The sequence below is a fragment of the Cyanistes caeruleus genome, chromosome 8, assembly GCF_971803275.1.
Source record: "Cyanistes caeruleus chromosome 8, bCyaCae1.hap1.1, whole genome shotgun sequence".
Taxonomy (NCBI): domain Eukaryota; kingdom Metazoa; phylum Chordata; class Aves; order Passeriformes; family Paridae; genus Cyanistes; species Cyanistes caeruleus.
In genome coordinates, this window is record NC_141708.1 from 13,740,755 (window position 1) to 13,753,400 (window position 12,646).

The 12,646-nt window shown below is 40.2% G+C and overlaps 1 protein-coding gene across 10 annotated transcripts in view; it reads right to left on the reverse strand.

Annotated features, from left to right (window-relative positions):
- Nucleotides 1–12,646, reverse strand: part of ARMH3 (armadillo like helical domain containing 3) — a 123,441-nt gene that overhangs the window by 95,351 nt on the left and 15,444 nt on the right. For all 10 annotated transcript variants that reach the window (XM_086901226.1, XM_086901227.1, XM_086901234.1 and 7 more), the window contains exons 9-15: nt 12,217–12,273; nt 11,174–11,217; nt 9,670–9,730; nt 8,747–8,793; nt 8,007–8,082; nt 5,340–5,433; nt 492–593 (exon numbers count right to left, since the gene is read on the reverse strand). In XM_086901226.1, the coding sequence (XP_086757352.1) occupies nt 492–593; nt 5,340–5,433; nt 8,007–8,082; nt 8,747–8,793; nt 9,670–9,730; nt 11,174–11,217; nt 12,217–12,273 (481 nt within the window). The remainder of the gene's footprint in view (nt 1–491; nt 594–5,339; nt 5,434–8,006; nt 8,083–8,746; nt 8,794–9,669; nt 9,731–11,173; nt 11,218–12,216; nt 12,274–12,646) is intronic.

Genomic DNA, 12,646 nt, shown 5'->3' on the forward strand with positions numbered 1-12,646 from the left:
ACAGAAAGATAATTTCTCAAGCAAATTACTGCCAGTGCAGTCTAAGTTGCAGCTGTCCTATTTATAATTACAGAGCTACCTGTTTAACCAAAGGACAAAGGAAGTATTTCCCTCTAACGCTGAGTTTTGCCCCCTCTGTCAGTTTCTAAGTGTTCTTAAAAATACAGCTCTCTGGTCTCAGATTTCCCCTCTCTGACAGACAGTTGTGAATCAGATTTACTCACACCTTCAGCATATAGACAGGCTTGGTTATTACGTTTTATCATTTATTATTACATTCTTTCCATACCTGACTTCTCTCCCGACAGCATTAGGTCTCTCCTACGTTCAAAAGTCTTACCTCACAATAAGAAATCACATAATTTTTCAAAAAGTGAAACCTTCAATCTTTTTTAAAGAGACTCCAATCCTATTTCTGGAGTCACCAGGCACGTTCTTGTGCCCTCCTGATTTCAGAACCACTGTTTGCTGCACCCATAGAATTCACTTACCTTTTGTGTCCTGCATCACAATTGAGCTGTACTTCAAGAAGGTTATCAACAGGTTGCTAGTTTGCACATCAGCATCCAAAGGCAGCTCTGCAGAGCTTATAACTGGAACAAAGCAGATAAGACACATTTAACCTATACAAATACTAGAAATAACTATACAGAGAATTAAGACACAGACTCCAGGTCTGGAGTAGGATCAGCCTACTTGCAGGGCCACCTGACCTCCTCCTCCATGACCACCCAGGAAAGATTTTGTTATGGAGATTGGCACCACTCCCTCAGAGACCATTTCTCCTGCTCTAAGCAAGGCTGTGGTACCCTGCAAAGTTATATCCTTCTTTGTCCTGCCCCTGCTCCTCCTCCCAGGAAGATGAGCCCACTGTTTTAGCACTCATCCCCAGCCTACGGAAATCTGGATTATTTGCACTGATATCAAATTCATTCTTACAAGTAACACAGATAACAGTCACACAATTCTCATTTTGTAAAGAGACGTGCCCAGGAAAGGCCCTTCTCTGTTTCAGCAATTTTGAAATGTTAGTTCCAAAAGGTCTGTGTCAATTCCATTCTTCCCTCTCAACAAGTTCCTACTGCAGAAGCAACACAGAAGGCAAAATGTAACAATTACTGCACAACCAAAGAGATAGAAAAGGAAGGCAGAAACAGAAGCTTTATAAAAACAGCAGCTTTATAAAAGTCAAGAAGTAAAAGTAGTCACAGCTTGTGCTAGATACATCTCAACCCAACAGGGAGCAGAAATGTTCCTTCCATACCCACTGGCATTTCTCTAGGACACCAGCTGTACTTTTGACACCTCAACAGTGGACATCATCTGCCTTAGACTTTACAAGAAGCTACTTCATTTCCTCAGCTAATTGCACAATGTGCCTCCTCGCTCATTCCCCCACTGCCCATCTGAAGCTCTGAGTTTATGAGCTGTCAAACCTCTATCATGTGACTGAGCCACATTTTTACTGATGACTGAGCCTGAGCTGTCCTAAAGGGCCATTCTCTGCCTTTCCATTTGGAAAGCTTTACAAGAAATATTGAAAGGGAGGACAAAGATCAGTGGGAAACATGCATCATGCATTTACCTGCAGATCCTGCCAGATAAGTCTGACACCATTTAAGATGGAGTAGCTCAGACAAAAAAAAAAGCCCCAGACTGATGGAGCTAGCTTAGGAACACATCAGTAAAGCACTTAATACAGTTATGTATAAAAGAAATTTTATGTACATCAAAGATACAATTGGAGAAATTACTGCTCTGAGAAAAATTACAGATTGAATTTTAGACATCATGATGTAGACATCAGTTTAGAGAATAGTTCTTTCTTTTTCTGTGTGACCTGGACATAAGAAACAGTTGCTTGCTAATGAACCTGCTAATGGCAGAAAGTTGGGATATGTAAACACAGAGGAGTATCAGACTGCACACAAAGAATGGGATAAAAGCAACAACAGGTAACAGAAGATGAAATTTAACAATGCAAGCCATAGGGTCAGGAATTCAGGGATTTATTTCCATGGCAAACTGAGAGCTCATCAGCTGCAAACAAAATACCACAATCAGATCACAAGATGACAAGCTACCAACATGAAGGGCTCAAGAGTGTAGTCCTACAACATATATCCAGAAATACATTCCCAGCAGAGACACAAACACTGTAATGCCCTGCACAAGGTGCTGGCGAGGCCTTGTATCAAATACTGTGAATAAATATGCAGAAGTCACATTCAAAGAGGATACACTTGAACAAGTTTAAAGACAGGCTAGTGTGTTGATCAGAAGAACAGAGTACCTTTCTTGTGAGACAGAAAAACACACAGGTGAGTAAACCAATATGTGGAGAAGAGTGACCTTTGCTTCAAGGGAGGCTTAGCACCATGATAAATGGGCATGAAGACAAGAAATCCAGGTTGTGAAGTTGAATATTTCTAACCAAGGAAACAAGATGCTGAAATTGCCCACCAACAGAAATTACTGGGAAACAAATTTAACAGATTTAGTCAGAGCTTGATAAACTCAAGGGATTGTATGATGATATGCCTGCAAGCACAGAGCACTAGGCTCAAGAGTTAAGGAGACCTTTTCCAGGTCTATGCAACTGTCCTGACATGACAATAATATGACTGCCTAGGTGGTCAAACCCACAGGTTCTCACATTCAAGAGGTCATAAATGGCTTGAATTACAATTGACTGAAGTCTCTCTCTTCTCATGCTATAAGGACAACCTAAGACAGGGCTCCCTTTGCACTGGAAACAGATCTGCAGACCATTAGTACACACATCTTAGGTATCATATCATCTCTTTTCTGCCTATCCTCAGGAATGCTCAAGGCTTTTCTCACTTTTGAGGAAAGAAAAAGGTATTCATCATGAGATTGGACCTTGTAAGAAGTGAGGAATTACACCTGATTGTTGGATGACTAGGCTGGGGACTCTGATGGGAAGTAATTTGATCCTGTACACAACTGTATTTTGCATCAGAGAAAAGTCTGATTTAATATAAAACACCTTTCAAAATTCAAGGCTTGTATCTCATAACCCTGTAATGAGGCAAGTAAGGCTTCAACTGGGCAAGGGCAGGCACAGAAGGATGAAGGAGACAAGCCAAGAGTAAAATGCAAGATTCTTTAAACCATGCGCTGAGAGGCCCAGAGTACAGCAAAGATTCTCAGAACTCAGGATTACACAATCACCTTCAATATAAAACTGTAGCCCTTGGAAACAACAGGTCAAATAGATCAATGTAACTTCACTGTTGGAATCACATAAAAAAATCTTAACGGGAGTTTTAGGTTATAAAGGTTGCACATTCCCAAGCAATGAGTGAGCTGGTTTAGTCCATTCAGTCTTGCAGATCTGGGGCTCCTGACACATTACTAATGTGTCATGTCTGTTGGCAAAGTCTGTGCAATGAGACTGGAAGCTTTCTCACTCCCAATATTATGAATAGCTCAAAGATTTAGCTAGAAGTCTGAAAAATGTATTTATATCCCCAGTGGATCCTTCTTGAGATGTTACAATGAACGTAGTGAATGAATATTTAACAACAGTAAGCAAACTGACATTTAGATAACTATGGTGACAGGCACACTTGATTTACATATTATAGATAAACAGTTTCTAGCAAAAGCCTCATTTCTGAAAAAAAAAAAAAAAAAGGAAGAAATCACTCTGAAGTACACATTGCTGCTTATCCTGGTTCATGATACAGACTTTTTTAACATACATTTTGAAACTTTACAAGGTCTTAATTTACACTATAACACTATAGGTTAACAGCCAGAGAAATTTCAAACCAGAGTATGAACCCATTTTTTATCCCAGACAGCATAAAAGAAAAGCACCTGAAATTCACAGATGGATTTCTACACGTTAATGTAACCTGAAAACAGTTCAACTACACTTTTTTTTAGTGCAGTAAAAAGAAAGCAATCTTCTCATTCCAGAGCTAAAAAGCCTCTTGCTAACTGGCAGCCATGGGCAAGTTTTACAGCTGACATGCAAGACCTTAATAAACAAGGAAAATTCTGACATATCTTTGAAACAGCAGTAATCAAACACCACCAAACTAAATCAAGCCAAGGGCCACAAAAAAAAATCACATTTCAGGGATCAACAAGGTGACAGCAGATAAAAATAAAGCAAGCTTCCCAATGCAAATGCTGCACACTAAGATCAGATCATTTTCTTAAATTTAGTAACCTTACAAGCCACAAGAAGCCTCAAACTTCACAAGATCACTGCCTCTGCTGAAAGCAGGATGGAGGTTTTGATTTTGTTTTGCCTCGTGGTAAATGAAAAAACAAAAAATAAAGAGTGCAAGCAAGCTGTAGATGTAGGTAAGCACACATTCTGACAGTTGTGTAATAAGTGTGGGGGTGGATACATTTGCAATGAACATGTTGAACAGAAGCCCACAAAATGCCCATCCCTCCACATTTTATGTTATATTCACACAGAGACTTGAGACATAGGGGACTCTTTATCTGAAGCTTTTGTTATCCATGGCAACCAGACAGAATTCATCCATGAGGAGGATCATCCTTAACTAGGGTATCAAATGACATGAATAGCTGATATAACTGAGTTACCCAGGCTGCTTTTCCCCAGAAATATTTCCAAACTGTGCTCTATTCAAATTGACTCTGTTCCCTCATTAAACACTCTTCAGCTCAGATGCCATTAAAGTGCATTAAAACAGCCATTTCATTTCTTCTCTTAAACTAGGCTATATCTATCCATACCTTAAAATGAAAGGGTTTTATTTTAGGTGATTTCAAAGCATATTTATGTGGATACATAACATCTCATTTAGAAGAAAGATCTCAGGGTAAGCAGTCCTTTACAAAGCCTATCAAAGAAATGGCAATAATAAGAGGGAGGAATACTTCCACACCCAGACTGAATTCAAATCCCAATTAATTCAAAGCTGAGGACAAGTGCATTAACAACAAGCAGGAATCCACAGTGATTCTCTGTAAATCTGTTCCAATGACAAATAATCCCAGGCAAAGGACCTGACACTAGAAATATTCATAAGTAAATGCCTACACAGAATAACTAACGGGCTAGTTGTACCTTCATGTAGATATTGGGGCAGTACTGTTTTCAGAAGAAATATCAGCATAATTTCATTGAACAATACACAGGCAAAATAAAAATAAATTTCAGTCAAAGAATCTTGCTCGTGTTTAGTAAGACAAGTCATTCCAGGAAGAGATCACCAAGTTACATCTGCTCCAGACAGATCTCATTAGCTGCAATCTTCAGAAAACAGTTTGCTTGTTATTTTACCGTTTTAAATTATTTTTCCTCAGGAGATCATTACATCTCTTACCATCTGAAGAAGGCGGGGTGGTTCCAAGTGGAGTGACAGGTGTCATTGGAACTGGGCTCGTTGGTGTTGTCATCAGGCCCATTTCAGGATGGCTCTAAGAGAAAACACAAATGCACAGGTCAACTGCTTCCCCAGGCACTGGAAACACAGACCACTACTTGTACTGTTCCATGCTCCTGCACAATAGACATGACTAAAAAAGCTTCAAGAAACCTCAGCTTCTTCTCCAAAGAGCCTGACCATGGATCCTGACCTTGGATGTCTAACAATTAAATTGTACATCAATTTCTCTACTTCACAAAACACAAAAATACATCAGAAAGTGGTGGCTCTACCCAGCAGACAGAAAAAATGCCCTTCCCTAATGTAGAATTGGAGATTTGCAAAAGCCTACAATGTTAATAGCTTCTAATTACCCCTACAACAACCCAAGGATGTGCATTTGAAGTCTTCCTCCAAGACCCTTTCACTTCTTTTTCTAAGAGCAAATTCTCCTTGCTCCTGCCCCCCATCTGTTCATATTCAAAGAGGATGACAATTTATTACTTTCCTATCTTACAGTAAAGCCCTGCAGGAAAACAGTGCATAACATAAATAATACTATCATTATTGATCCTCTCAGCTTCCATCAGCCAGTCACGCTCCCCATTTCATCTTTGCTAATAGTTGCCTGCCTAATTACTGCTTTGACTTCACTCTTTGCAAGCTTCTGGACCTATCCACACTGGTGAGAGCGTAGGCAATCTGCCATGCTATTTTTGAGTCTGGCTGCCAAGAAAAGTGTCCATTTTATAGGGCAAGTTTTACATAAATGTATCATCTGCCTTAATATATCATCACAATTTCAAAATAAAAGGAAGATACAGAACTGCTGATTTGCTGTTAGTGCCATAGGATTTTTCACAAGTGGATATCTTCCACACTGCCTTTGAATATCTCATTTTATGAGCAAATATAAATGCATGTATTTCATGGGAAGCACAGACACACATACTACAACTTAAAGACAATTTACATCCCTACAGCTACCAACTTACACTTTAAAATACAATTTTTCACTGAAAGTCTTACATAAGCCAGATTTCCTTAGACAGGTTTTGGGGGCTCACCTTCCTTCTCCAGAACTGTAACTGGAAGTTGAGAGACAAGAGTGCCACCCAGCAGCAAACCTGAGCACCCACAGCTGGTGAGCACACACATAATGCTCCAGATATCCACACAACTGAGTCTCTGCTCTTCCCATTTGCCACACAGCAGCAGGAAGCCATTCATGCAGCGCCAAGCAATGGACACCAGCTTAGGTAAGAGCATTCATCAGCTTTTATGAGGTTTTTTTCAACATGACATGACCTACCTCACCCTCTCTTAAATGAAGGATTACAGACAAGCCATCCAAGAATATCAGTTCTCCAATTCAACCCACTGATCAGTGGGTTCAACTGATGCTGCTTCAACTATCACTTTCACAAGTAACTAGTCTATCCTTTTATTTTTAAGAGCTTTTACACTAGCTGATCTTTTTCTGCTCTGCTCTTTTCCCTGCCAAATGCCTCTCTTCCCTCAGGAATATCTTGACCACAGAAAATCCTCAGTTGGTATTACACAGAACTGCAAGAGCAGAAATCTTTGAGAAGTGGTAGGAATGAATAAACTGGGAAAAGACAAGCAAGGAACCTCAGCAAATTAACCATCCAGCTTTCTTCAGAGGCTGCAAATCTGCTTATCAGACCTCTTCTATCACCACTACTGTCAGAAGTCCCCAAAGATCTCCTCTGTCATGCCAAGTGTCTAGCCTGTGATGTAAGGCTGCACTCTGAGGCCCTGAATAAACTGGGAAAAGGTGTTATTTGCTGATGCTGTTTTTCTCACAGATTACAAACCAAAATTAAAAGCCTGAGTCTAAAGGTCTTCCTAAACACATCAGGTTGCCCTTTCAGCACAATCACTGGATCAGACAGGCTCATTATTTGCCTCCCAGCAGCAACCACCTCTCCAAACTCACACAGCATTTAGAAAAGCATCCAGAGATTTGTGATCAGAGCAGATCACTGCCTCTCAGAAAGCTGTTTCTCCACCATAAAAAGCCCAAGGACAAGTACAATGCTCCAACAACTGGTTCTCATGCCAAAGGGGCTGGGCTCTTTAAGGAAGTCTGAACAAAAAATAGTAAACTGTCACATGTCAATTAGTCCCTAAGTGAAGAACACCCAAACAGACAACACACAGTCCATGCACACCCACAGAGGACAATCCATCCAATTTGGGAGCTGAATCAGCCTCTTTCTCTCAACACTAACTTAAGAAAAATGTGATTTGCTCTGAGAGTTCCAGCAGCCGCTTTTCTCACTCCATCCTCCCACTAAGTGGACTATCAATAGGGCACAGAAGGCACTCCATGCAACCTTTCCCATCCAGTGGCAAAAATTAATCATTCCAACATGAACTGTGACCTCAAAACTCTACTCATTTACTGTCAAGGCAGGAAGTATATCATAAAATTCTTCCCCAGCCCTGGCCTGCTTCTGCTCTTTCATGCTGGTCCTATGACAAGTACACATAAGGGGGGAAAAAAAAAAGAATTTATCTGTTCACCAATTCCATTACTGGTTCTCTGATTTCCTAGACATCTACTACAAAGAAATGGGGAAACATTCCACTGAAACTCACTTGTGCCAGAACTGTGATGAAATTCCTGTTTAAGTGAACAGCTTCATAGAGGGCAAGAAGGATTGCTTCATTTGTTCTGTGGGAAGGATACAGAAAAAGGCACAGTTAGTGATCAGAGTACCAGGAGCCAAGTTTTACAGAAGCATGGCCTATCTGAAAAACCAATGGTTTTTTTTTCAACTATGGAAAACTCTGCCTCTGCAATCTAGTTGATCTTCCAATTATTAGTAGTACTAATAACAGTACTAGTAGTAGCAATCCATAAAAATAGCTATTTTTAAAGCACAACCACAATCTTTGTTGCCTTCCTTCTGAAGGTGTCCCTAGTTGCTCAGAGTTTTCCATTTAAAGACCTCTCTTTTAAGAGTAGAGGGTCCTAAAGACACTAAAATCCCTCACATTTATCACTTCCCCCCTTGACTTAAAAAATATTTTGGTGAGGGGCAGAGTGCATGAACCTTTGCTTCTCATGTGCCACCTCTGACACACCTATTATATGTTATAAATGCCTCAAAAACCACTGGAGTTTTTTTTTACAGACTTCATTACAAGCAGTTTAGCTGTGTCTCCTCCTGCTGTACCCTTCTCACAGAAGGGCAAATCTACAGCTTGCAGGGTGTGGTAGCATTTTAGTGACAGGAGAACCTGCTCCTCTGGTTTGCTTTGTGATATCCGATAGCTCCGTGACGGAACGGATCACACCGAACAGTTCAGGGTATAAATAACATCTGTGCACTTACTGGACAGAGATCTTCTCATCAGCATCTGCTATGAACATGCTGCCCACCTATGGAAAGAGAGAGCATTGCACAGCAGGAATTTGGGAAAGCTATTAGACAGCAATAGACAACCCATGGATACAAACACGTTTTATTTTGCTGTACTGTCACTGACCAATGCTTCACCGGACAAACCACAAAAAAAGACTGGATCTTGAATCCCAGCCTGGATTAGTTTGCCATTCTGTAAGAGGACAACAGAGATCATTTCCTATCTGCTTGCCCCAGGGTGACCACAGTTTTACTCCTGACAGACAGCTGCCAACACTTAACTACCCTTACTTACAGGAAATTTTTCTGTCACTTAGATCTCAGAACACAATGAAATCTCGGACTGAGGCAAAGCCAAACTCAACAAGGGGAACAGTGGATACTCTTTACAAGGAAAAAATTCACAATTGTTTTTGAAGGGTACCCCTTCAAAAATGCAGACAGTGCCTACTGCAGAATCCAAGCTTTACTCCATAGCTAAAGTGCACCCATGCTTGAGAAAAAAACCAGTAAAGAAACAGAACCTCACAGACCAGACTATGTGCCACTATGTTTTAGGCAACATCACCAGAGTAGCAGCTGGTTTTTAAAAATACATAGCTGTTTAGAAGGATTAAGAACTAAAAAAAAATATTAAAAGTTTCAAATAGGGTGATTTTTAAAACAAAGCCAACTAGGGTGAAGAAGATGAAGGAAAATAATTTCAGCTATCAACACAAGAGTAGAGATCTCATCCTTTTAAAGAGCTTTCTGAGACAGACAACTGGATTCGTTCAATCCATCTCTAACTTCAGAACTCACATTCCAAACTCACACATTTTAGAAAAACTCTCCTGCTGAACTTGCATGAATGCACCTTTTTAAGAATAGAAAAGTGCTGGTTCCATGCTTACCATGTTAGTCAGGGCTGAGAAGAAACCAGTCTGATGTTCCTCTTCTTTATCTTTGTATTGCCTGAACAAAAAGGGAATAAGAATGAAGTTCCAGGGTTACTTCACCTAAATCCCTACGTGTTAATCTTATTTGACAAGAATATAGGATGGAGGAAACTTCAACGTTCAACAGCCTTTTTCAAGAACTCACAGAAGAAGAGACAATGGGTATTAAAAAATTTGTAAATTGTGTACAGTTGAAGTGGGGCTGCTGAAATATGTGAAATTCGAACAACGCTTGTGCTGTTACAGAGGACACAAGCAGTTGAGGCTAACTCTGAAGAAAAGGGAACAAGTGACTTAGGAAATTTTGTCCTGCATTGGACAAACAGTAAGAAGCCACATGAGCACACAGAGTCAGTAACCACAGAACAGTGTTATTTCATCATCCACCACAGAAAAAACGAGAATTGGTCACCCTGTGGCCAACAGAAACCACATGGACCTCTATGGTTCATGGCCTGATCCCACTTTCCTGGTGCAAGTGAAGTCAACAAACAGTTTGGGTACCGCAGATTCAAGCCACACTGCTTCATCTGGCACTCAAAGGGACTAGCAAAGCTCACATGGCCATTTATTTTGTCTGTCATATGGGAATCTGATCACACACAATGTAAGATGGAAAGAAACCAACTCTAAATTCTTGGGAAAGAGGGAAGAAATTAACTAAGCAAAACAGGCCATCATCTGAAACAGCTTTTGTCAGAATGAAGTTGGGTGGGTGAAGTTTTTTTCTGCTTTACTCTAACCCTTCACCCTGTTAAATACATCTACATGATTTGCTGATCTTGTAAGTCACCTGCATAACTATCACAGCAGACTTTCAAAGGAATTACAACATTTTTCTGGATACTTGGAGAATACTACTGCACAAAAAAGTTTCTTGAGTTTCTCAGGTGAAATTGCAGTAAGTTTCCAGATTTTTCTAAAGCATTTTTCTCTTAGGAAAGCTTACATGTTTTATGCTGCTACTTATGAAGCAGAGGCTAAGAGTATGCTACCCTTTCTGTTGGCTTTCTGGTGCTTTCTTCACCAGCAGTTATTGCTTTCCACCATGTGGACAGTCCTGGATACATTTGTTTGTTTTAGATAGTGTTTCAGCTAAATAAACTTTTCAGCAGAGTAGCTGTCAGCAAATTATTATCTTTTCACTTGTGACTAAGATTTTCAACATTCACACAGAGGTAGAGGTAAAATCCATGACAGTAAAAACATATAATGGATATCTTTCCCTACAGCAAAATCTCTCCCAAAGTACATCAGTCCAGCTGGTACAGATGCATTGAGACTTGCAATGACTGCATCAACTGAACCAAAGTACCTCAAACCATAAGACTATTCCTTGCCTCTCCAGGTGCATCAAGGCTGCACTGATAAACAAGTCCTTTAACACAAAAAAAAAAAGTTTGTGAAAATGTACATGTAACTATCACATATTGAAAAATAAGACACAATTTGGTTTCACCTGTTATATTCCGATAAAGCCTGGGCAATTACAAGTCCCATTCCCTGAAAAAAAGAAAAAAATGCATTTAAAGAACTTCACATTAAAATCTCAAGGGAGAAAATCACACACTGAACACACATAGCAATGCTGCCCCCCCTCAAGATAACCTAGTATGCTATGCAGAATTTCCCTTGAAGCTGTTTGAACTATTAAGATGTGCCATGATACAACAACATAATACAAAAACCCAGACAACAAAAATTAGAGTTATTTATCTAATTACTAAATTCAATGGAGAACATTTACTCTCCTTGGACCTCCATATAGAGCTCTCACTCAAGAAGCCTCAGTAAAGCATCAAGAAATTTAGAAAGAAGCTGATGTTAGAGGAAGGACATCCAAAAATTCAAAACAAAGAGTCACAGACACTAATAACCTTTGACTTCTTGCAAACAGCCTACACTATTAAAGAACTACTAACAGCTCTCACCCTTTTTTTAGCATGGAGCATGCTTTTTATTTCATGCCTAAAGAGCAGCTTCCAAGTCCAGAACTCACATAACTCAGTCCTGCTGTCAATTTTTATCCAGGCCTGGATAAAGAACTGAGACTGTGGCTACAACCCAAAATACAGGGCAGGACTCTTGACTCCGATACGAGCTTCCACTGAGTTACAAAAATTGACTTGTGGACTGATAAAATCAAGTGACAGCACTGGAAATGAGATTCCTTTTGGCATAAATCATCCTGTGTCTCTTTGGCACATGACAGCAAATAGCATACAGATAGTCCATGAATGAATAATAGATCAACTTTAGCATGTTCCTTGCTACCTAGCTTTTCAACCACGCCCACCATTTATCTGGTGATCAAACTGTCCAAATTATGAGCTAACCTATTGCAGGAGCAAGTTAGGGCTGAACAACACTGTACTGGTGGTCCTTAGAGCAGCACTGTTCCAAGACCTGATTTCTACCATACACCATGCTTGCATTCATCACCCTACACTCCATGTGAAAGACTATCTCCAGCAGCACAGAGGAATCAAAGCAAGTACTCACATTGAGCGTGGCCTCATCATCCACAATGGAGAGTTTCACAATGTAGGGATTCACTGACTGCTCAGGGTGGAGGGAAAAAGAAGAAAGAAAAATGGTTTTAAGTTCAGCCTTCAAGGGAAAAAAAACCACTATTATGTTTCCAAGTTTACCCAGCCACCTGGGAAGAATCTCTGTCCTGTCCCATAAAACAGAACATGCACGAATAAGCAGGAGTTACAGCACATGCTAAGACCACTAGGTCAGGGACATGTTCCCCTTATTGGCTCATCCAGGCAGTCTCCTCATTTTATTGGGAAGAGAGGGAGTCTCTATCCCTCCACCAGCTCATCTGTCAGTCTGGAAAGTGGAGCAGCCATCCTGTAAGCCTGTTATCTGTGACATACACACAGTTTTGCAGCAGGAACAAGCAGTGAAGCTGGATGGAGCATTA